Source organism: Choloepus didactylus, chromosome 4 (genome assembly GCF_015220235.1).
Source record: "Choloepus didactylus isolate mChoDid1 chromosome 4, mChoDid1.pri, whole genome shotgun sequence".
In the NCBI taxonomy this organism is placed as follows: Eukaryota; Metazoa; Chordata; class Mammalia; order Pilosa; family Megalonychidae; genus Choloepus; species Choloepus didactylus.
Window position 1 is genome coordinate 126,231,964 of NC_051310.1, and position 19,161 is coordinate 126,251,124.

Genomic DNA, 19,161 nt, shown 5'->3' on the forward strand with positions numbered 1-19,161 from the left:
ATGCAGTGGGGATATATAATATCATAAACTCAGAAAAGATGCCAGGATCATGGCATTATATTAAAAGAATTTTCTAAAATTAATTTGGAATTTGACTTATTTTCTGATAACCATTTTATTCATTGTCAAGTTATCATTCTTTAGAAAACTTCAAGAAACAGACAGTGAGTGGGAGATAAAGGGGAAAGAATGGTCCTTTTATTACAAATTTTCCGTGGATAATTAGTAGTGATCTTTTACCACAGTCCGTTTGTATAATGTATTTAAATCACTGTGACATTACAATAGGAATGTATTTTTCATGTATTTACTTTAAGGACATCGAAGAATTTATAGCAATAACATCACTTCTATGTGGGAAAATCAAAGCAAAAATGGTATATATTATTTTACAGGAATTTTAATTTTTAAAAATTAAAATTTTATAAGCATGTCATTTAAAATAAGTATTTAATAAAAGACATTTTCAAAGAATGAAAATATGATAAAACAAAACTGGGAGCAAGTTGCTAAGGTAATATAGCATAGTTATTAAGATCATAGACTCTGGAACCATACTAAATGGGTTTGAATACTGACTTTGCCACTTAGTAGCTGTATGACAGGCAAGTATTTTTTGTAACCATTTTTTGCATCAGTTTCCTCATTTGTAAAATGTGGCTCAGAACAGTACTTACCTCATAGGGTCATTGTAAGGATCAAGTGAGTCAATATATGTGAAACATTTGAAAAATACCTTGCCCAAAATCATCACTAAATTAGTGCTTATTTACTTACTAATAGAGTGACTTAATCTATGTTAAAATGCACAGAGACAACACAAAATAAAACTACTTATTTTATAAAAACATAGAAATGTCCTCAACACTTAGAAGAAGGTCCACTAGGATACATATCAAACTAATACTAGTGCATAATTCTGGGCATTAAAGGGGAGCCTTTGTTTTTTGTTTGAATATTTTACCTGGAGAATTATAATTCATACATGAATTTTGTAATTAAAATTGAAATACTATGATGAATCCATTATATGTAACATTCTGCAACTGTTAAAAATGATTGTGTAGATTACATTCATTGACTTACAGAACTGGAAAGATGTTCATGCATATTCACCAAATGTGACAAAGCAGATCAAAAGATAGTATGGGTTGTATCAATAGTGATCCATTTATGTAAAATTATGTGGTTGTATTTATGTATGGAGCAATAATGTCAATGGTCAAATATTTAGGTGATTTGGACTTTCTTCTTTATATTTTTTTCACATTGTTAGAAATTTTTTCATGAGAATATGTCTTTCATTATTTTCTAAATACACTATAAAAGCTATTTTATTTTGAAAAAAGAAAGCAACAGCAAGGCTAGCTAATTATACCATTATACAACATCTTACATTCAAAACATAGATTTTGAGAGCACAAGTAAGTGCAATCAATGAATGGAATGAATTAGAAAGGTTATGAAGATATACTTACCCACCAAACGCCTGGAATGCAGAAAATTTGCAAGCGTCCAAACTATTGCCACTCACTATTCGAACCTTAAATGAAGAAAGAGAAGAAACAAAACAAAACAAAACAAAACAGGTTTTAGCATACTACAGCTGTATATACAGGAATCTGGGACACAGGTCAACTGCACCAGACACGCAACACCTTGTATGACAGATGCTAAGCAGGGTCAGCTCCAAGTCAAAGCTACTGTGTTTTTGTGAGTAGAGGTTTTGAAACGATCTGTCAGCATTTAAAGAAAAGCACTGGCAGAATTCAGGAAAATACATCAAATTCCAAATACTATTTACCCTTAAAACTTGATATGTGCAGTGAAGACCATGAATCAGTCAGGAGGGCCATGAATGGCCAGACTTAAGAACAGATGCTATGTTTGACCGCAGCAGACCCCTAAGGCTGGCAAATACTAAAGCTAAAGTAAGCGCAGCTGGCAAGGTGTAACCTCTTTGTAAATGCAACGTATTGAGGGTACACTTAAAAGACAACCAAAGAATGGAAAGCTGGGATAACATGCACATTTCACAACTAAAATAGAGGAACCAAAATAGGTCTAATGTCACAAACAAACATGTACAAAAGACAAGATCCCTCAGGAGGGAAGAAAAAGTATGATTTAAAACCTTTTCATCCACAGAACTGCTATCTGAAAGAGAATCAGGAAAAGAAGGGATAAATGTTAGATGGAGTACTTTTCCAGAAATCATTTAAACATATACATGAATACAGTGTTACCATGTTGCATTGTTTAAAATCATAAATGAGCAGAGCTTCAGTCGAACCCCCAGGGAACAGGGATAGTTGGTCTTCACAGTATAAAGAACTGGAAAAATGTGCCAGAATGCTTGAAAAGTAGTAAAGGGTGATTATGGATTTAATGAAAAACAATGTGCCATATAAAGAAGAGAACATAGTTGAAGAATCAGAAGTCCTGTGCTCCAGCTGGGCTCTGCCACTTAACTAAGCACATTGGGCAAACTGTCAAATTCTCTGTAGACAGGAGTCTAGACCCAACTCTGAAAGGAGGCTACTAATTCTTGCCTGTTCGCCTCACAACACTGTCGAGAGTATCAATTGAGATCAATATTTGTGAAAGCAAACTACTGACAACTACATAAATTAAAGATGTTTTATTAAGGAATTATTTATTTATGGATTGTCATATTACAGAATTTGAGAACTAAATGATTAATTAAATTGACTCCATCTTATGAGTTAAAAAAAAAAGACAAAACAAAACTGATCCCTAGAGGAATTAGGTGAGTTAAAATCACAAAGCTAGTAAATGGCAGAAGTGGGACACGAATCCATGGCTCCCTCCTGAATCATCATTATTTTAACTTATTCTGGAAATTGTGACAATATATTAAGAGTTAAGACAGAAATGGAAAATATAAATACTAGAAAGTATTATACAAAGTTATTATTATTTTTAGAAATTAAAATTTTATATCCAGTAAATGAAAATAAAATCACCAGGAAAACTATTAGGCTAATAAAATGGCCAGCTAAGTTACCAGATAGCCAATATATACACAAAAATAACAGTAAGTTATTTCCTTCAAACTAGCAATAACTAGTTAAGAATCAATGATATAAGATCTGATTTCAAATATCCGTACTTCAAATGATAAGTTTGTATTCATTGTCTCCTTGATCTCTCTCAACCCATTGATATCTGGCTTCCATCCTAACCATCCATTAAATAAAAGCAATCTTGCCAAAGTCATCAGTTACGTTTCATCTGCTAACCTTTATATCATTGATTCATCCAATGTTTCATTCATTGATTCATTCAGTAATTTTTATTATCAACATACCCTTTTTACTAACTTTGACTCATTTCTTGTCCCCTTGCTATAGTCTCCCCCCTGGAACCATTCTAAAATATAGATATGATCACTGATTCCCTTTCATAAAACCCATCACTTAAAAGATAACCAAGTAATACACCCTGATACTTAAGGTTCAATGAATAAGAAAGGACACATCATTTTCAAAGGCAAAGGGAAACACTAGTCAACAAATGGTGCTTCAACAATTGGTTAAGTATTTGTATAATATACATTGGTATCCTCATTTCATACATATCCCATAGAAGTTCTAGATGTGTAAAAGAATTAAATATACAACAATTAAATAAAGAAAAAGTAAGGAAAATTAGAAAGGAATATTTATTAAATCTATGGAATAAGAAGACATGTTCAAACTTAGAGGTTAAAAAAGAAATTACAATGAAAAGTTTGAGAAATTTGTAATGACTATTAAGTATTTTTGTACATAAAACAAGTAAAAAGAGAAGAAAAATATATTTGCTAAAAATATGTATGTAAATTAATGTTGAGTAAATAAAGAATTCTTACATGTCGATAAAAAATGACCCTAAGGGTCCAATAAATAAATAGTGAAGAATTTGAGTGGATAATTCACAAAATAAAATGCACAACATTGAATAAATATGAATAAGTATCCAATTTATTTAAATTATACCTAATTACGATTATGAAATTAACAAAATTAGAGTAAATAGATTAATTTTAATAATGTCAAAAATAATTATCAAGGCTGTTAAGGATGTCATGAATCAGACTCTCTCATGCATGGTTGATGATAGTGAAAACTGTAATTAAGCTTTCCAAAATTTTAGTCATGTCTATCAACATACTTTTTATTTGTTTTGACAAGGAAATTCCATTTTTTGAAATTGATGCTAAGGAAATTACTTAAATACTGAAAAAAAAGTTCAGTGTGAAGATCATTCTTTTTTATTTCCAAAATACAATGAGACAATGTACATGGTTAAATATAAAGATATTGTTTGAAAATTATATTATATGACCTTGATGTAATTATTTGCCATCACTGAAAAGGAGGCTTTTAAACACTAAAAACATGGAAAATTTTTATGCTATATAAAATCAAATTATAAAGTAATATCATGTTTACAGTATAATAACTATGTAAAAACAAAACAATTATGTGTAGAAAAAAGGATCAAAAGGAACATCACCAAAATATTAGCATTGTTAGCTTTCAATATTTATATGCTAGATACATGCTATAATGCTCTTCCAACGTTCTTTGACTTAGAAGTCCCAACTTCTCACAACAAGGTCATTTTGCAGTTCAGTAACTTAATGTCTTTAATGTGGAACGATGGTACATCCATCTACTTTGTAGCAAAATTTCCCCTAAAAAGGGGATTAAAGTGAGGTTCCAGTGTCTGCACATTTTAATGTCTCAATTCCATAAACTAGTAATTTAAAATAAAAAATTGATAAAATATTTACTAGGTGAACACCTTTAGTCTATTCAACCATGCTACATGGTGACCTAAAAACAAAACAAAACAAAACAAAACACTAAAATCCTGAGCTTGTAGGAATACATGTAATATATGTGTGTCTCCAGAGTATTAAATCAGTCAGAGGTTTTTGTGTGTCATCCCTGAGAAGGAAACTTGGGAGTGATCTAAGGCACTACGTGACCCCTTGAGCTCTCAGTTTTCTTCAAATGTAACTTAAATAAAAAGGTTTGGCCAGCATAGATTTAAAGCTTCTAGCTTTAATTTCTATAATTCTGTTTTTGCATGTGTAATGAAGTTTCATTCTAAGAGGGAATGTTCACTCACCAGTTACCACAGAAAACAAATATTTAAAATTAACATCTATTGTCTAAATTTGAGTTACTTATAATCATTTCACAATTTTCTAAGTTAAAAGTAAAAAATTATTGTTTTCTCTCAATATTTTATCCTACTATACTATAACACATTTTTTGAAGAAAATTTGAATGGAAGCAGTCTCTAAGTTTGTAAATAATTTAAATTGTAGAGTCTTATCTAGTTAGAATTCCCTTACACTTTTTTGCACTAAAATCTTTCAGTGACAATATAAATCTCCCACTGATGATAATATTGCTCACTATCTGCTTTGGAAGTAGGTTTATTTAACTTACCACCATATCAAAATATACATGACTTTTAATAAATGTATAGTATGCCTGAAAGTTGTCACATGGGAGGAGAAAACAGTTCAGAGAAAAGTCATTAATTTAAACAGAGGACTGCTGAGTGAGTTGTCATTAGCCTTTGCAGAGTACCTGCTATGTGCTAAGTATTCTGTTAAGCACTTTACCTGCTCTTTTATCAATTCCTTTCAACTTGTATGGTATTAATATGCTTTACACACTGCCAGGGCAGAGGAAGCACTTTGTCCTGGCTCACATTTCAGTCATCATCCTCAATAAAATGGGGTGAGTGCTTAGTGAGAGATAATTCTGATATAACTTATATCTCACACTCCACTGCTTGTTTACTTACAGGCTGTGGGGGGACGTCAGAAATTGAGTCACAAGTTAACATGGTACGAGAGGAGTGTCTGCGAGCTATAAGTAAAGTGATATGAAAGCAAAGAGAAGAGACCTCCTAACTCTGCAGCCAAGGAGGACATTGGGTTTATAAGGATTTATGGGGGAGATGATTTATGAGGGGGTCCTTGTCACATGGACGAAGGCATTCTTGGCAGAGGGAGAAAAAATTGCAAAGGCAACGAAGCTTGAAAGAGCATGGAGTGTTAGCTGAAACATGGCAGAGTGAAAGTAAAGAATTATAATAAATGAAAGATAGATGTGTAGGGGTCATATCATGAAAGGACTTACATGTCCTATTAAGGAATTTAAATTATACCCAAATTGCAATGTGGTATTGCAGATTGTTTTCAAGCAAGAGAGTGACAAGTAACATGATCAGACTTTTGTTTTCTATTTTTAAAATTCCAGTTCAGTCCTCTATAATGTTAGACAGAATAAAATGATGTGGAAGAATTCTGCCCTCTGGCCCATCTATGTCACAATTACACACACACACACACACACACACACACACACACATTTAAATACTCAGTAAAATAATTTTAAAACGTTAAAATATATCTAAGCTCAGAAACAAAAACAAAAGTAATTTCCAATTGCTACAAATGAAGCAAAAACTCAAAACTAATAGTAACTGAAGAAAAAGCCAAAATTGATCACAAGGGTGTTGGAATATCTCATTCATTCATTCAACAAAGATTGATTGTGTGCCCTCTAATTTCCAAGAATTGCACAAGAGACAGGGGATGCAACAAATAAAAATGAAAGTGAATTATCACTGTTTCTCATATAACTTTCATTTAAGAGTGAGCCCGGATCAAAGAATCTATGTATAAGGAAAGCTTGAACTTTCTGGAGTTACTTGGAAAAAAGGAGAAAGTCAGTAAACTATAAATACTCCCATACAAAATCAATGTACACAGCAAATACTACCTATGGGAATAGATAAGCAACAAGGAAGTTTTCTGTCCACCTAGGAACAACAATAGGAAAGATTTAGCCATGAAAATTAGAAACTTCAGGTCTATACCACAACTAGAAGTGGCATCAGAATCATACCAAACTTAAATAAATTTACTCATTTCACATACAATACCATTAACAAATTAATGAGTGGGACTTCCGGGGAAGATGGAGTACGGAGCTCCATGACTCAGACCTCCCACCCAAGCAACAATTAAACAGTCAGAAATTGTGTGAAACAACTATTTTGAAACTACAGAGGTCAGAAGAATATTGCACAGCATCCAGGAAAGAGTGGAAGAGGCAGAAAAATTACAGAAAACACTGTAAATTGCTCTCTCTCCACATGGTTGCTACCAATGCCCAACCACCACTCCCAGGGAAGGCCACCACGGGGTCAGCCCCTGGGTAGCTGCTGATGACAGAAAGGGACACAAAAATCCTCCTACCCAAGGACAGGGGTGGGCATGACCTATCACAAATCATGGCTTTTAATTAAGAAATTCAGATCCCTAGGTCCCGACATTGAAGGCAGCTATTGTTCCAACCCACTACAGACAAAGGTGGTGCCAGCCATTGTTTCAGCCATCTCTGGACTGGGGCAGAGGTGGTGGAGACTCAAACATTCAGCACTTCCACAGGGCGGAGGGTTAGTTAGCTGAAGGGCTACATTTGCTGGGCAAGACAGGAAAGCTCAGCTTTGGGGAGCCATCAGAGAAACTTTTGGAGCCCTTCTTGATCCCTTTCCCAGGGGACCTTGGAACCAGTCTGTGTCCTATTCAGAGATTCCTGGCCCTGTTTTTACTGGAAAAGACTAACTTAGAGATGTCCTCCCTGGAGTGACCCTCCTTCAAGAATTTTCCCCAGGAAAAGCAGTTTGAGACAAGTAAAGGAGGGTAAAAACTATGGAGGCAGACAGTCTGGGACAAAGGCCTGCTGACATCAAATACCCAGGAGAGGGAGATCTGTCACCTGGCAAACAGAGGCAACACTCAAACTTCTTTAAACATGGGGACTCCAAAACAATTCACAAGCAAAATCCCAGACAAGACACCGGTCCAGAAAGACAGGGAAAACACTGCACACTGCATTTGCCATGCACAGACCTTCCTGACAGAAGGACTAAAGCACAAGAAAATCTCTGTCTGTTCACCAGCTGGTTACCAAACCAAGAAACAGACATAGCTGGGAATAAATCCCAGGGTTATTATTTTAAAATATGAAAAGGTACATGTGCAAGAAAAGAGTACAAGACAAACAAAGAAACAGGGAATGGTGGCCCATCTAAAGGAAGAGGATAAAAATACAGAAGACACCAGTAAAGAGGACAGAATTACAGACATACCAAAGTATTAAAAAAAAAAAAAGAAAAAGAAAAAAATAAAACCTTAAGAATGTTCAAGAAGAGCACAAAATAAGTTAATAAATTTAAAAAGATTGAAATTATTCAAAGAACATTCTCTGACCATACTGGAATGCAATTAGAAATCAATAACCACCAAAGAACCAGATCTGTCACAAATACATGGAGATGAAATAACCCACTCCTAAACAACCAGTGGGTCAAAGAAGAAATTGCAAGAGAAATAAGTAAATATCTAGAGACAAATGAAAATGAGAACAAACATATCAAAATCTATGGGATGCAGTGAAGGCAGTGCTGAGAAGGAAATTTATAGCTCTAAATGCATATATCAAAAAGCAAGAAAGAGCTAAAACCAAAGACCTAACTGAACAACTGAAGAGGGCAGAGAATGTTCAGAAAACTAAAACTCTAAAGCAAGTAGAGGAAAAGAAATAACAAAATTAAGGCAGAAATAAATGAGCTGGAGAACAAAAAAACAATATAGAGGATAAATAAAAACAAAAGTTTGTACTTTGAGATCAACAAGATTGATAGACCATTAGCTAGACTGACAAAGTCAAAAAGAAAGAAGGCCCAAATAAACAGAAATTAGAGCAGGATAATTACTATGGATCCCAAAGAAATTAACAAAACAAAAAAAATCGTAAGAGGGTACTATGAAAACTGTATGCCAACAAACTACACAATTTAGAGGAAATGGACAATTTCCTGGAAGCACATGAAGAAGGCAGTGGTTGGAATACTTAAAGTGCTTAAGGAAAACAACATCAAGTCAAGAATTTTATATCCAGTGAGACTCTCCTTCAAAAATGAGGGAGAGATTAAGAAATTCTCAGATAAAAGCTGAGGTCATTCATCATCAATAGACTGGCCCTACAGGCAGGGCTAATGGGTGTTCTTCAGACTGAAAAGAAAGAACACTAGGCAGTGGTTGAAAGCAGCATAAAGAAAAAAAGACCTGCCCTAAGGTAACCATTTACGTAATTATAAATGCCAATATTATTGTATAGAATTATTTGGTATGTAACTCCACTTCTTACTTCCTACAGGTGTTAAAATGAAAATGCATAAAAACTAATGATAAAACTAGGTGTTTGGACAGACAATGTACAAAGATATAAGTGGTAACAAGTGAAAAGAAAATTTTGGGGACCAGGGAGGCATAGGAAAAGTATATGTGCATGCTAATGATGTTAAATTGTATTAAACAAAACATGATTGTTATATATTTAGGATGTTAAATTTTAACTCCATGGTTACCACAAGGAAAATAGATGAAACATATATTCAGATAGAAGTTTGAAGGCACTTACAATGCAAAAAAGCATATATATATATATAAAAGTGGGCATTAAAGGAAGGGACAAAAAAGGTATAAGACTTACAAAGCTGCTAGCAGGATTGCAGAAGAATGTCCTGTATAATCAGTAGTGACTTTAAATGTAAATGGATTAAACTCTCCAGTCAAGAGGCAGAGATTGGCAGATTAGATAAAAAGCATGACCCAGTTGTATGCTGTCTGCAAGAGGCTCACCTTAAAGTCAAAGACACAAGTAAGTTGACAGTGAAAGGATGAGAAAAAAATACAGACCATGCAAGTAGTAACCACAAGCGAGAGAGGGGGGCCTAATATAATACCAGATATAATAGACTTCAAGTGAAAAACAGTTACAAGGGACAAAGAAGGTCATTACAAACTGATACAGGGGACAATTCAACAGGAAGATTAACAATTATAAATATATATGCATCTAACAGCAGAACCCCAAAATATATGAAACAAATACCTACATACTTGAAGGGAGAAACTGATGGTTCTACATTAATAGTAGATGTTAATACACCACTCTCTATAATGAATATAACATCTAGTCAGAAGATCTATAAGGAAGTAAAGGACTTGAGTGACAAACTAAACTAATTGGAACTAATAGAAATATATAGAATAATGCTTCCAACGAAAACGGAATAATTCTTCTCGAGTGCACATGGAAACATTCTCCAGGATAGACCACATGTTGGGTCATAAACAAGTCTCAATAAATTAAAAAAAATTGTATCATACAACATATATTCTATGACTATAAAAGAATGAAGCTAGAACTCAGTAAGGGGGAGAGAAATGGAAAATTCACAAATATGTGTAAATTAACATACTCAAACAACCAATGGGTTAAAGAGGAAATCAGAAGCAAAAATTAGGAAATATCTTGAGGCAAATGAAAATGAAAATACAACATACCAAAACTTATGAGATGCAGTGAAGGCAATGCTGAGAGGGAAATTTACTGCACTAAATGTTTACATTAAAACAGAAGAAAGAGTGGCTGAGAAAATTCACTAAACAACACAACTTCCCAAGAAAAGGGGGGTGTCCGCTCACAGCCACCATCCTGGTGGACAGGAGACACTCCTGCCCATCGCCAGCCCCATAGCCCAGAGCTGCCCCAGACAACCCAGTGTGACAGAAGTGCTTCAAATAACAGGCACACACCACAAAACTGGGCGTGGACATTGGCCTTCCCTGCAACCTCAGCTGAATGTCCCAGAGCTGGGAAGGGGGAGCAGTGTGAATTAACAGAGCCCCATTCAGCCATCATTTGAGCAGACTGGGAGCCTCCCAACACAGCCCAGCAGCCCAGAACTGCCCTGGGGGGACGGCACTCACCTGTGACATAGCACAGTCATCCCTCAACAGAGGACCCGGGGTGCACGGCCTGGAAGAGGGGCCCACTTGCAAGTCTCAGGAGCCATACGCCAATACCAAAGACTTGTGGGTCAGTGGCGGAGACAAACTGTGGCAGGACTGAACTGAAGGATTAGACTATTGCAGTAGCTTTAAAACTCTAGGATCATCAGGGAGATTTGATTGTTGGGGCCACCCCCCCTCCCCGACTGCCCAGAAGCACGCCCCACATACAGGGCAGGCAACACCAACTACACACGCAGGCTTGGGGCACCGATTGGGCCCCACGGGACTCACTCCCCCACTCGCCAAGAAGTCTGAGCAGGGGAGATCTGGCTTGTGGAGAACAGGTGGCTCGTGGATGCCACCTGCTGGTTAGTTAGAGAAAGTGTACTCCACGAAGCTGTAGATCTGATAAATTAGAGATAAGGACTTCAACTGGTCTACAAACCCTAAAAGAACCCTATCAAGGTCAGCAAATGCCACGAGGCCAAAAACAACAGAAAATTATAAAGCATATGAAAAAACCAGACGATATGGATAACCCAAGACCAAGCACCCAAATCAAAAGACCAGAAGAGACACACCTAGAGCAGCTACTCAAAGAACTAAAGATGAACAATGAGACCCTAGTACGGGATATGAAGGAAATCAAGAAGACCCTAGAAGAGCATAAAGAAGACATTGCAAGACTAAATAAAAAAATGGATGATCTTATGGAAATTAAAGAAACTGTTGACCAAATTAAAAAGATTCTGGACACTCATAGTACAAGACTAGAGGAAGTTGAACAACGAATCAGTGACCTGGAAGATGACAGAATGGAAAATGAAAGCGTAAAAGAAAGAATGGGGAAAAAAATTGAAAAACTCGAAATGGACCTCAGGGATATGATAGATAATATGAAACGTCCGAATATAAGACTCATTGGTGTCCCAGAAGGGGAAGAAAAGGGTAAAGGTCTAGGAAGAGTATTCAAAGAAATTGTTGGGGAAAACTTCCCAAATCTTCTAAACAACATAAATACACAAATCATAAATGCTCAGCGAACTCCAAATAGAATAAATCCAAAAAAACCCACTCCGAGACATATACTGATCACACTGTCAAACATAGAAGAGAAGGAGCAAGTTCTGAAAGCAGCAAGAGAAAAGCAATTCACCACATACAAAGGAAACAGCATAAGACTAAGTAGTGACTACTCAGCAGCCACCATGGAGGCGAGAAGGCAGTGGCACGATATATTTAAAATTCTGAGAGAGAGGAATTTCCAGCCAAGAATACTTTATCCAGCAAAGCTCTCCTTCAAATTTGAGGGAGAGCTTAAATTTTTCACAGACAAAGAAATGCTGAGAGAATTTGCTAACAAGAGACCTGCCCTACTGGAGATACTAAAGGGAGCCCTACAGACAGAGAAACAAAGACAGGACAGAGAGACTTGGAGAAAGGTTCAGTACTAAAGAGATTCGGTATGGGTACAATAAAGGATATTAATAGAGAGAGGGAAAAATATGGCAAACATAATCCAAAGGATAAGATGGCCGATTCAAGAAATGCCTTCACGGTTTTAACGTTGAATGTAAATGGATTAAACTCCCCAATTAAAAGATATAGATTCGCAGAATGGATCAAAAAAAATGAACCATCAATATGTTGCATACAAGAGACTCATCTTAGACACAGGGACACAAAGAAATTGAAAGTGAAAGGATGGAAAAAAATATTTCATGCAAGCTACAGCCAAAAGAAAGCAGGTGTAGCAATATTAATCTCAGATAAAATAGACTTCAAATGCAGGGATGTTTTGAGAGACAAAGAAGGCCACTACATACTAATAAAAGGGGCAATTCAGCAAGAAGAAATAACAATCGTAAATGTCTATGCACCCAATCAAGGTGCCACAAAATACATGAGAGAAACATTGGCAAAACTAAAGGAAGCAATTGATGTTTCCACAATAATTGTGGGAGACTTCAACACATCACTCTCTCCTATAGATAGATCAACCAGACAGAAGACCAATAAGGAAATTGAAAACCTAAACAATCTGATAAATGAATTAGATTTAACAGACATCTACAGGACATTACATCCCAAATCACCAGGATACACATACTTTTCTAGTGCTCACGGAACTTTCTCCAGAATAGATCATATGCTGGGACATAAAACAAGCCTCAATAAATTTAAAAAGATTGAAATTATTCAAAGCACATTCTCTGACCACAATGGAATACAATTAGAAGTCAATAACCATCAGAGACTTAGAAAATTCACAAATACCTGGAGGTTAAACAACACACTCCTAAACAATCAGTGGGTTAAAGAAGAAATAGCAAGAGAAATTGCTAAATATATAGAGACGAATGAAAATGAGAACACAACATACCAAAACCTATGGGATGCAGCAAAAGCAGTGCTGAGGGGGAAATTTATAGCACTAAATGCATATATTAAAAAGGAAGAAAGAGCCAAAATCAAAGAACTAATGGATCAACTGAAGAAGCTAGAAAATGAACAGCAAACCAATCCTAAACCAAGTACAAGAAAAGAAATAACAAGGATTAAAGCAGAAATAAATGACATAGAGAACAAAAAAACAATAGAAAGGATAAATATCACCAAAAGTTGGTTCTTTGAGAAGATCAACAAGATTGACAAGCCCCTAGCTAGACTGACAAAATCAAAAAGAGAGAAGACCCATATAAACAAAATAATGAATGAAAAAGGTGACATAACTGCAGATCCTGAAGAAATTAAAAAAATTATAAGAGGATATTATGAACAACTGTATGGCAACAAACTGGATAATGTAGAAGAAATGGACAATTTCCTGGAAACATATGAACAACCTAGACTGACCAGAGAAGAAATAGAAGACCTCAACCAACCCATCACAAGCAAAGAGATCCAATCAGTCATCAAAAATCTTCCCACAAATAAATGCCCAGGGCCAGATGGCTTCACAGGGGAATTCTACCAAACTTTCCAGAAAGAACTGACACAAATCTTACTCAAACTCTTTCAAAACATTGAAGAAAATGGAACACTACCTAACTCATTTTATGAAGCTAACATCAATCTAATACCAAAACCAGGCAAAGATGCTACAAAAAAGGAAAACTACCGGCCAATCTCCCTAATGAATATAGATGCAAAAATCCTCAACAAAATACTTGCAAATCGAATCCAAAGACACATTAAAAAAATCATACACCATGACCAAGTGGGGTTCATTCCAGGCATGCAAGGATGGTTCAACATCAGAAAAACAATCAATGTATTACAACACATTAAAAACTCGAAAGGGAAAAATCAATTGATCATCTCAATAGATGCTGAAAAAGCATTTGACAAAATCCAACATCCCTTTTTGATAAAAACACTTCAAAAGGTAGGAATTGAAGGAAACTTCCTCAACATGATAAAGAGCATATATGAAAAACCCACAGCCAGCATAGTACTCAATGGTGAGAGACTGAAAGCCTTCCCTCTAAGATCAGGAACAAGACAAGGATGCCCGCTGTCACCACTGTTATTCAACATTGTGCTGGAAGTGCTAGCCAGGGCAATCCGGCAAGACAAAGAAATAAAAGGCATCCAAATTGGAAAAGAAGAAGTAAAACTGTCATTGTTTGCAGATGATATGATCTTATATCTAGAAAACCCTGAGAAATCAACGATACACCTACTAGAGCTAATAAACAAATTTAGCAAAGTAGCGGGATACAAGATTAATGCACATAAGTCAGTAATGTTTCTATATGCTAGAAATGAACAAACTGAAGAGACACTCAAGAAAAAGATACCATTTTCAATAGCAACTAAAAAAATCAAGTACCTAGGAATAAACTTAACCAAAGATGTAAAAGACCTATACAAAGAAAACTACATAACTCTACTAAAAGAAATAGAAGGGGACCTTAAAAGATGGAAAAATATTCCATGTTCATGGATAGGAAGGCTAAATGTCATTAAGATGTCAATTCTACCCAAACTCATCTACAGATTCAATGCAATCCCAATCAAAATTCCAACAACCTACTTTGCAGACTTGGAAAAGCTAGTTATCAAATTTATTTGGAAAGGGAAGATGCCTCGAATTGCTAAAGACACTTTAAAAAAGAAAAACGAAGTGGGAGGACTTACACTCCCTGACTTTGAAGCTTATTATAAAGCCACAGTTGCCAAAACAGCATGGTACTGGCACAAAGATAGACATATAGATCAATGGAATCGAATTGAGAATTCAGAGATAGACCCTCAGATCTATGGCCGACTGATCTTTGATAAGGCCCCCAAAGTCACTGAACTGAGCCATAATGGTCTTTTCAACAAATGGGGCTGGGAGAGTTGGATATCCATATCCAAAAGAATGAAAGAGGACCCCTACCTCACCCCCTACACAAAAATTAACTCAAAATGGACCAAAGATCTCAATATAAAAGAAAGTACCATAAAACTCCTAGAAGATAATGTAGGAAAACATCTTCAAGACCTTGTATTAGGTGGCCACTTCCTAGACTTTACACCCAAAGCACAAGCAACAAAAGAGAAAATAGATAAATGGGAACTCCTCAAGCTTAGAAGTTTCTGCACCTCAAAGGAATTTCTCAAAAAGGTAAAGAGGCAGCCAACTCAATGGGAAAAAATTTTTGGAAACCATGTATCTGACAAAAGACTGATATCTTGCATATACAAAGAAATCCTACAACTCAATGACAATAGTACAGACAGCCCAATTATAAAATGGGCAAAAGATATGAAAAGACAGTTCTCTGAAGAGGAAATACAAATGGCCAAGAAACACATGAAAAAATGTTCAGCTTCACTAGCTATTAGAGAGATGCAAATTAAGACCACAATGAGATACCATCTAACACCGGTTAGAATGGCTGCCATTAAACAAACAGGAAACTACAAATGCTGGAGGGGATGTGGAGAAATTGGAACTCTTATTCATTGTTGGTGGGACTGTATAATGGTTCAGCCACTCTGGAAGTCAGTCTGGCAGTTCCTTAGAAAACTAGATATAGAGCTACCATTCGATCCAGCGATTGCACTCCTCGGTATATACCCGGAAGATCGGAAAGCAGTGACACGAACAGATATCTGCACGCCAATGTTCATAGCAGCATTATTCACAATTGCCAAGAGATGGAAACAACCCAAATGTCCTTCAACAGATGAGTGGATAAATAAAATGTGGTATATACACACGATGGAATACTACGCGGCAGTAAGAAGGAACGATCTGGTGAAACATATGACAACATGGATGAACCTTGAAGACATAATGCTGAGCGAAATAAGCCAGGCACAAAAAGAGAAATATTATATGCTACCACTAATGTGAACTTTGAAAAATGTAAAACAAATGGTTTATAATGTAGAATGTAGGGGAACTAGCAGTAGAGAGCAATTAAGGAAGGGGGTACAATAATCCAAGAAGAACAGATAAGCTATTTAACGTTCTGGGGATGCCCAGAAATGACTATGGTCTGTTAATTTCTGATGGGTGTAGTAGGAACAAGTTCACTGAAATGTTGCTATATTATGTAACTTTCTTGGGGTAATGTAGGAACATGTTGGAAGTTAAGCAGTTATCTTAGGTTAGTTGTCTTTTTCTTACTCCCTTGCTATGGTCTCTTTGAAATGCTCTTTTATTGTATGTTTGTTTTCTTTTTAACTTTTTTTTTCATACAGGTGATTTGAAAAAAGAAGGGAAAGTTAAAAAAAAAAAAAACAGAAGAAAGACTTCAAATCAGAGACCTAATCTCAAAACTAGAAGAACCAGATAAAGAAGAACAAACCAAACCCAAAGGGAGCAGAAGTAAGGAAACAACATTAGAGTGTTAGAGTGGAGCTGAATGAAATAGAAAACAAACAAACAAACAAACAAACAATAGAGAGAATCAACAAAACCAAAAGATGGTTCTTTGAAAGGATCAATAAAATTGACAAAATTTTAGACAGTCTGACGAGGAAAAAGAGAGAGGGAATATAAATAGCAAAAATTAGAAATGAAGGAGAGGACATAACTACCTACCCCCCCAGAAATAAAAAAGACTAGAAGAGGATACTAAGAACAACTGTATGCCAATAAATTAGATAACTGAGATAAAATGGACAAATTCTTATAAATACAAACCACCTACATTGACTCAAGAAGGAACTGGAGACCTCAGCAAACCAATTACCAGTAAGAATACTGAATCAGTAATCATAATCTCCCAACAAAGAAAGCCCAGGACCCAATGGCTTCAGAGTGGAATTCTACCAAACTTTCCAGGAAGACTTAACTCCAATTCTGCTCAAACTCTTCTGAAAAACTGAAGAGAACACTCCCAAGTCATTCTACAAGACCAACATCACCCTCATACCAATGCTGGATATAGATACCACAGGAAAAGAAAACTATAGAGCAATCTTTTGTATAAATATAGATGCAAAAATCCTCAATAAAATATGAACAAACAGGATCCGATAGCATGTTAACATAATTATATACCATGGTCACTTGTGGGATTTATCCATAGTACACAAGATTGATTCAACATAATAAAACCAATTAATACAATATACCACATAAACAGAATGAAGGGAAAAAAACCCAAGCAGGATCGTCTCAATTGATACCAAAAAGGCATTTAACAAAATACAGCACTTTCTTGATAAAAGTACTTAGAATACTAGGAATAGAGGGAAAACCTCCCAACATGATTAAGAACATATATGTAAAGCCCAAGCTAACATCCTACTTAATGGTGAAAGACTGACAGCATTCCCTCTGATATCAGGAACAAAACAAGGCTACCCACAATCACCACTGATATTCATTGTTGTACTGGAAGTTCTTGCCAGAGCATTTAGGCAAGGTAAGAAATAAATGGCATCCAAACTGGAAACGAAGTAAAACTTTTCCAACGGGCAGATGATGTGTTGTTATATGCAGAAAACCCTGAAAAAATCCACAACAATACTCCTAGAGCCAATAAATGAATTCAGCAAAGTGGCAAAGTGGTCCAGTATAAGATCAGCATCCCAAATAAGTAGTGTTTCTAAACACGAACAAAGAATAACTGGAAGAAAAAATCAAGAAACAAATTCCATTCACAGTATCAGCTAAAAGAATCAAATATCTTGGAAAAAATCTAACAAAGGATGTAAAAGACTTGTACACAGAAAAGTACAAAACATTGCTAAAAAAATTAAAGACCTAAATAAATGGAAGAATATTCTGTGTTCATGGATTAGAATGCTAAAAGTCATTAAGATGTCAATACTACCAAAGAAATTTATAGATTTAATGCAATTGCAATAAAAATTCCAAAAATCTTCTCTGCAGAAATGGAAAAGCCAATAATCAAATTTATATGGAAGATTAAGGGGACCCAAATAGCTAAAGGAATCTTTTTTTTCCACCTTTTTTTAATTAAGATTTATTCACATACCATACAATCATCCAAAATATATAACCCATTGATTAAATTACCATCATACAGTTGTTCCTTCGTCACCCTGATCTATTTTTTTAACATTTTCCTTGTACCAGAAAAAGTGAAAGCAAGAATAATAAAAAAAGAGTAAAAAGAGAACACCCAAATTGTCTGCCCCCCATTCTTCCTTTAGTTTTTCTGTTTGTTTGTTTGTTTTTCCCCCATTTTTCTACTCATCGATCCATATGCTGGACAAAGGGGAGTGTGATCCACATGGCTTTCCCAATCACACTGTCACCCCTCATAAGCTACATTTTTATACAATCATCTTCAAGATTCAAGGGTTCTGGGTTATAGTTTGATAGATTCAGGTATTTACTGCTAGCTAACTTCAATTCATTAGAACCTAAAAGGGGTTGTCTATACTGTGTGTAATAGTGCCTACCAGAGTGACCTATCAGCTCCTTTTGGAATCTCTCAGCCACTGAAACTTATTTCATTTCATTTCACATCCCCCTTTTGGTCAAGAAGATGTTTTCCATCCCATGATGCTGGATCTAGATTCCTCACCGGGAGTCATATTCCACGTTGCCAGGGAGATTTACACCCCTGGGTGTCAGATCCCATGTAGGGGGCAGGACAGTGATTTCACCTGCCAAGTTGGCTTAGCTAGAGAGAGAGGGTCACATCTGAGCTACAAAGAGGCATTCAGGAGGAGACCCTTAGGTACAATTATAAGCAGGTCTACACTCTCTTTTGCAGTAACAGTCTTCCCAAGGGCAAGTCCCATGTCAGATGGCTCAGCACATCAAACCGCCAATCCCC

General features: G+C 35.8%; 1 protein-coding gene across 6 annotated transcripts in view; it reads right to left on the reverse strand.

The window, feature by feature from the left end:
- The window catches only part of UNC13C (unc-13 homolog C), a 740,073-nt gene that overhangs the window by 543,963 nt on the left and 176,949 nt on the right, over positions 1-19,161 (reverse strand). For all 6 annotated transcript variants that reach the window (XM_037833921.1, XM_037833918.1, XM_037833916.1 and 3 more), the window contains 2 exons: positions 2,135-2,157; positions 1,479-1,543 (listed from right to left, as the gene is read on the reverse strand). In XM_037833921.1, the coding sequence (XP_037689849.1) occupies positions 1,479-1,543; positions 2,135-2,157 (88 nt within the window). The remainder of the gene's footprint in view (positions 1-1,478; positions 1,544-2,134; positions 2,158-19,161) is intronic.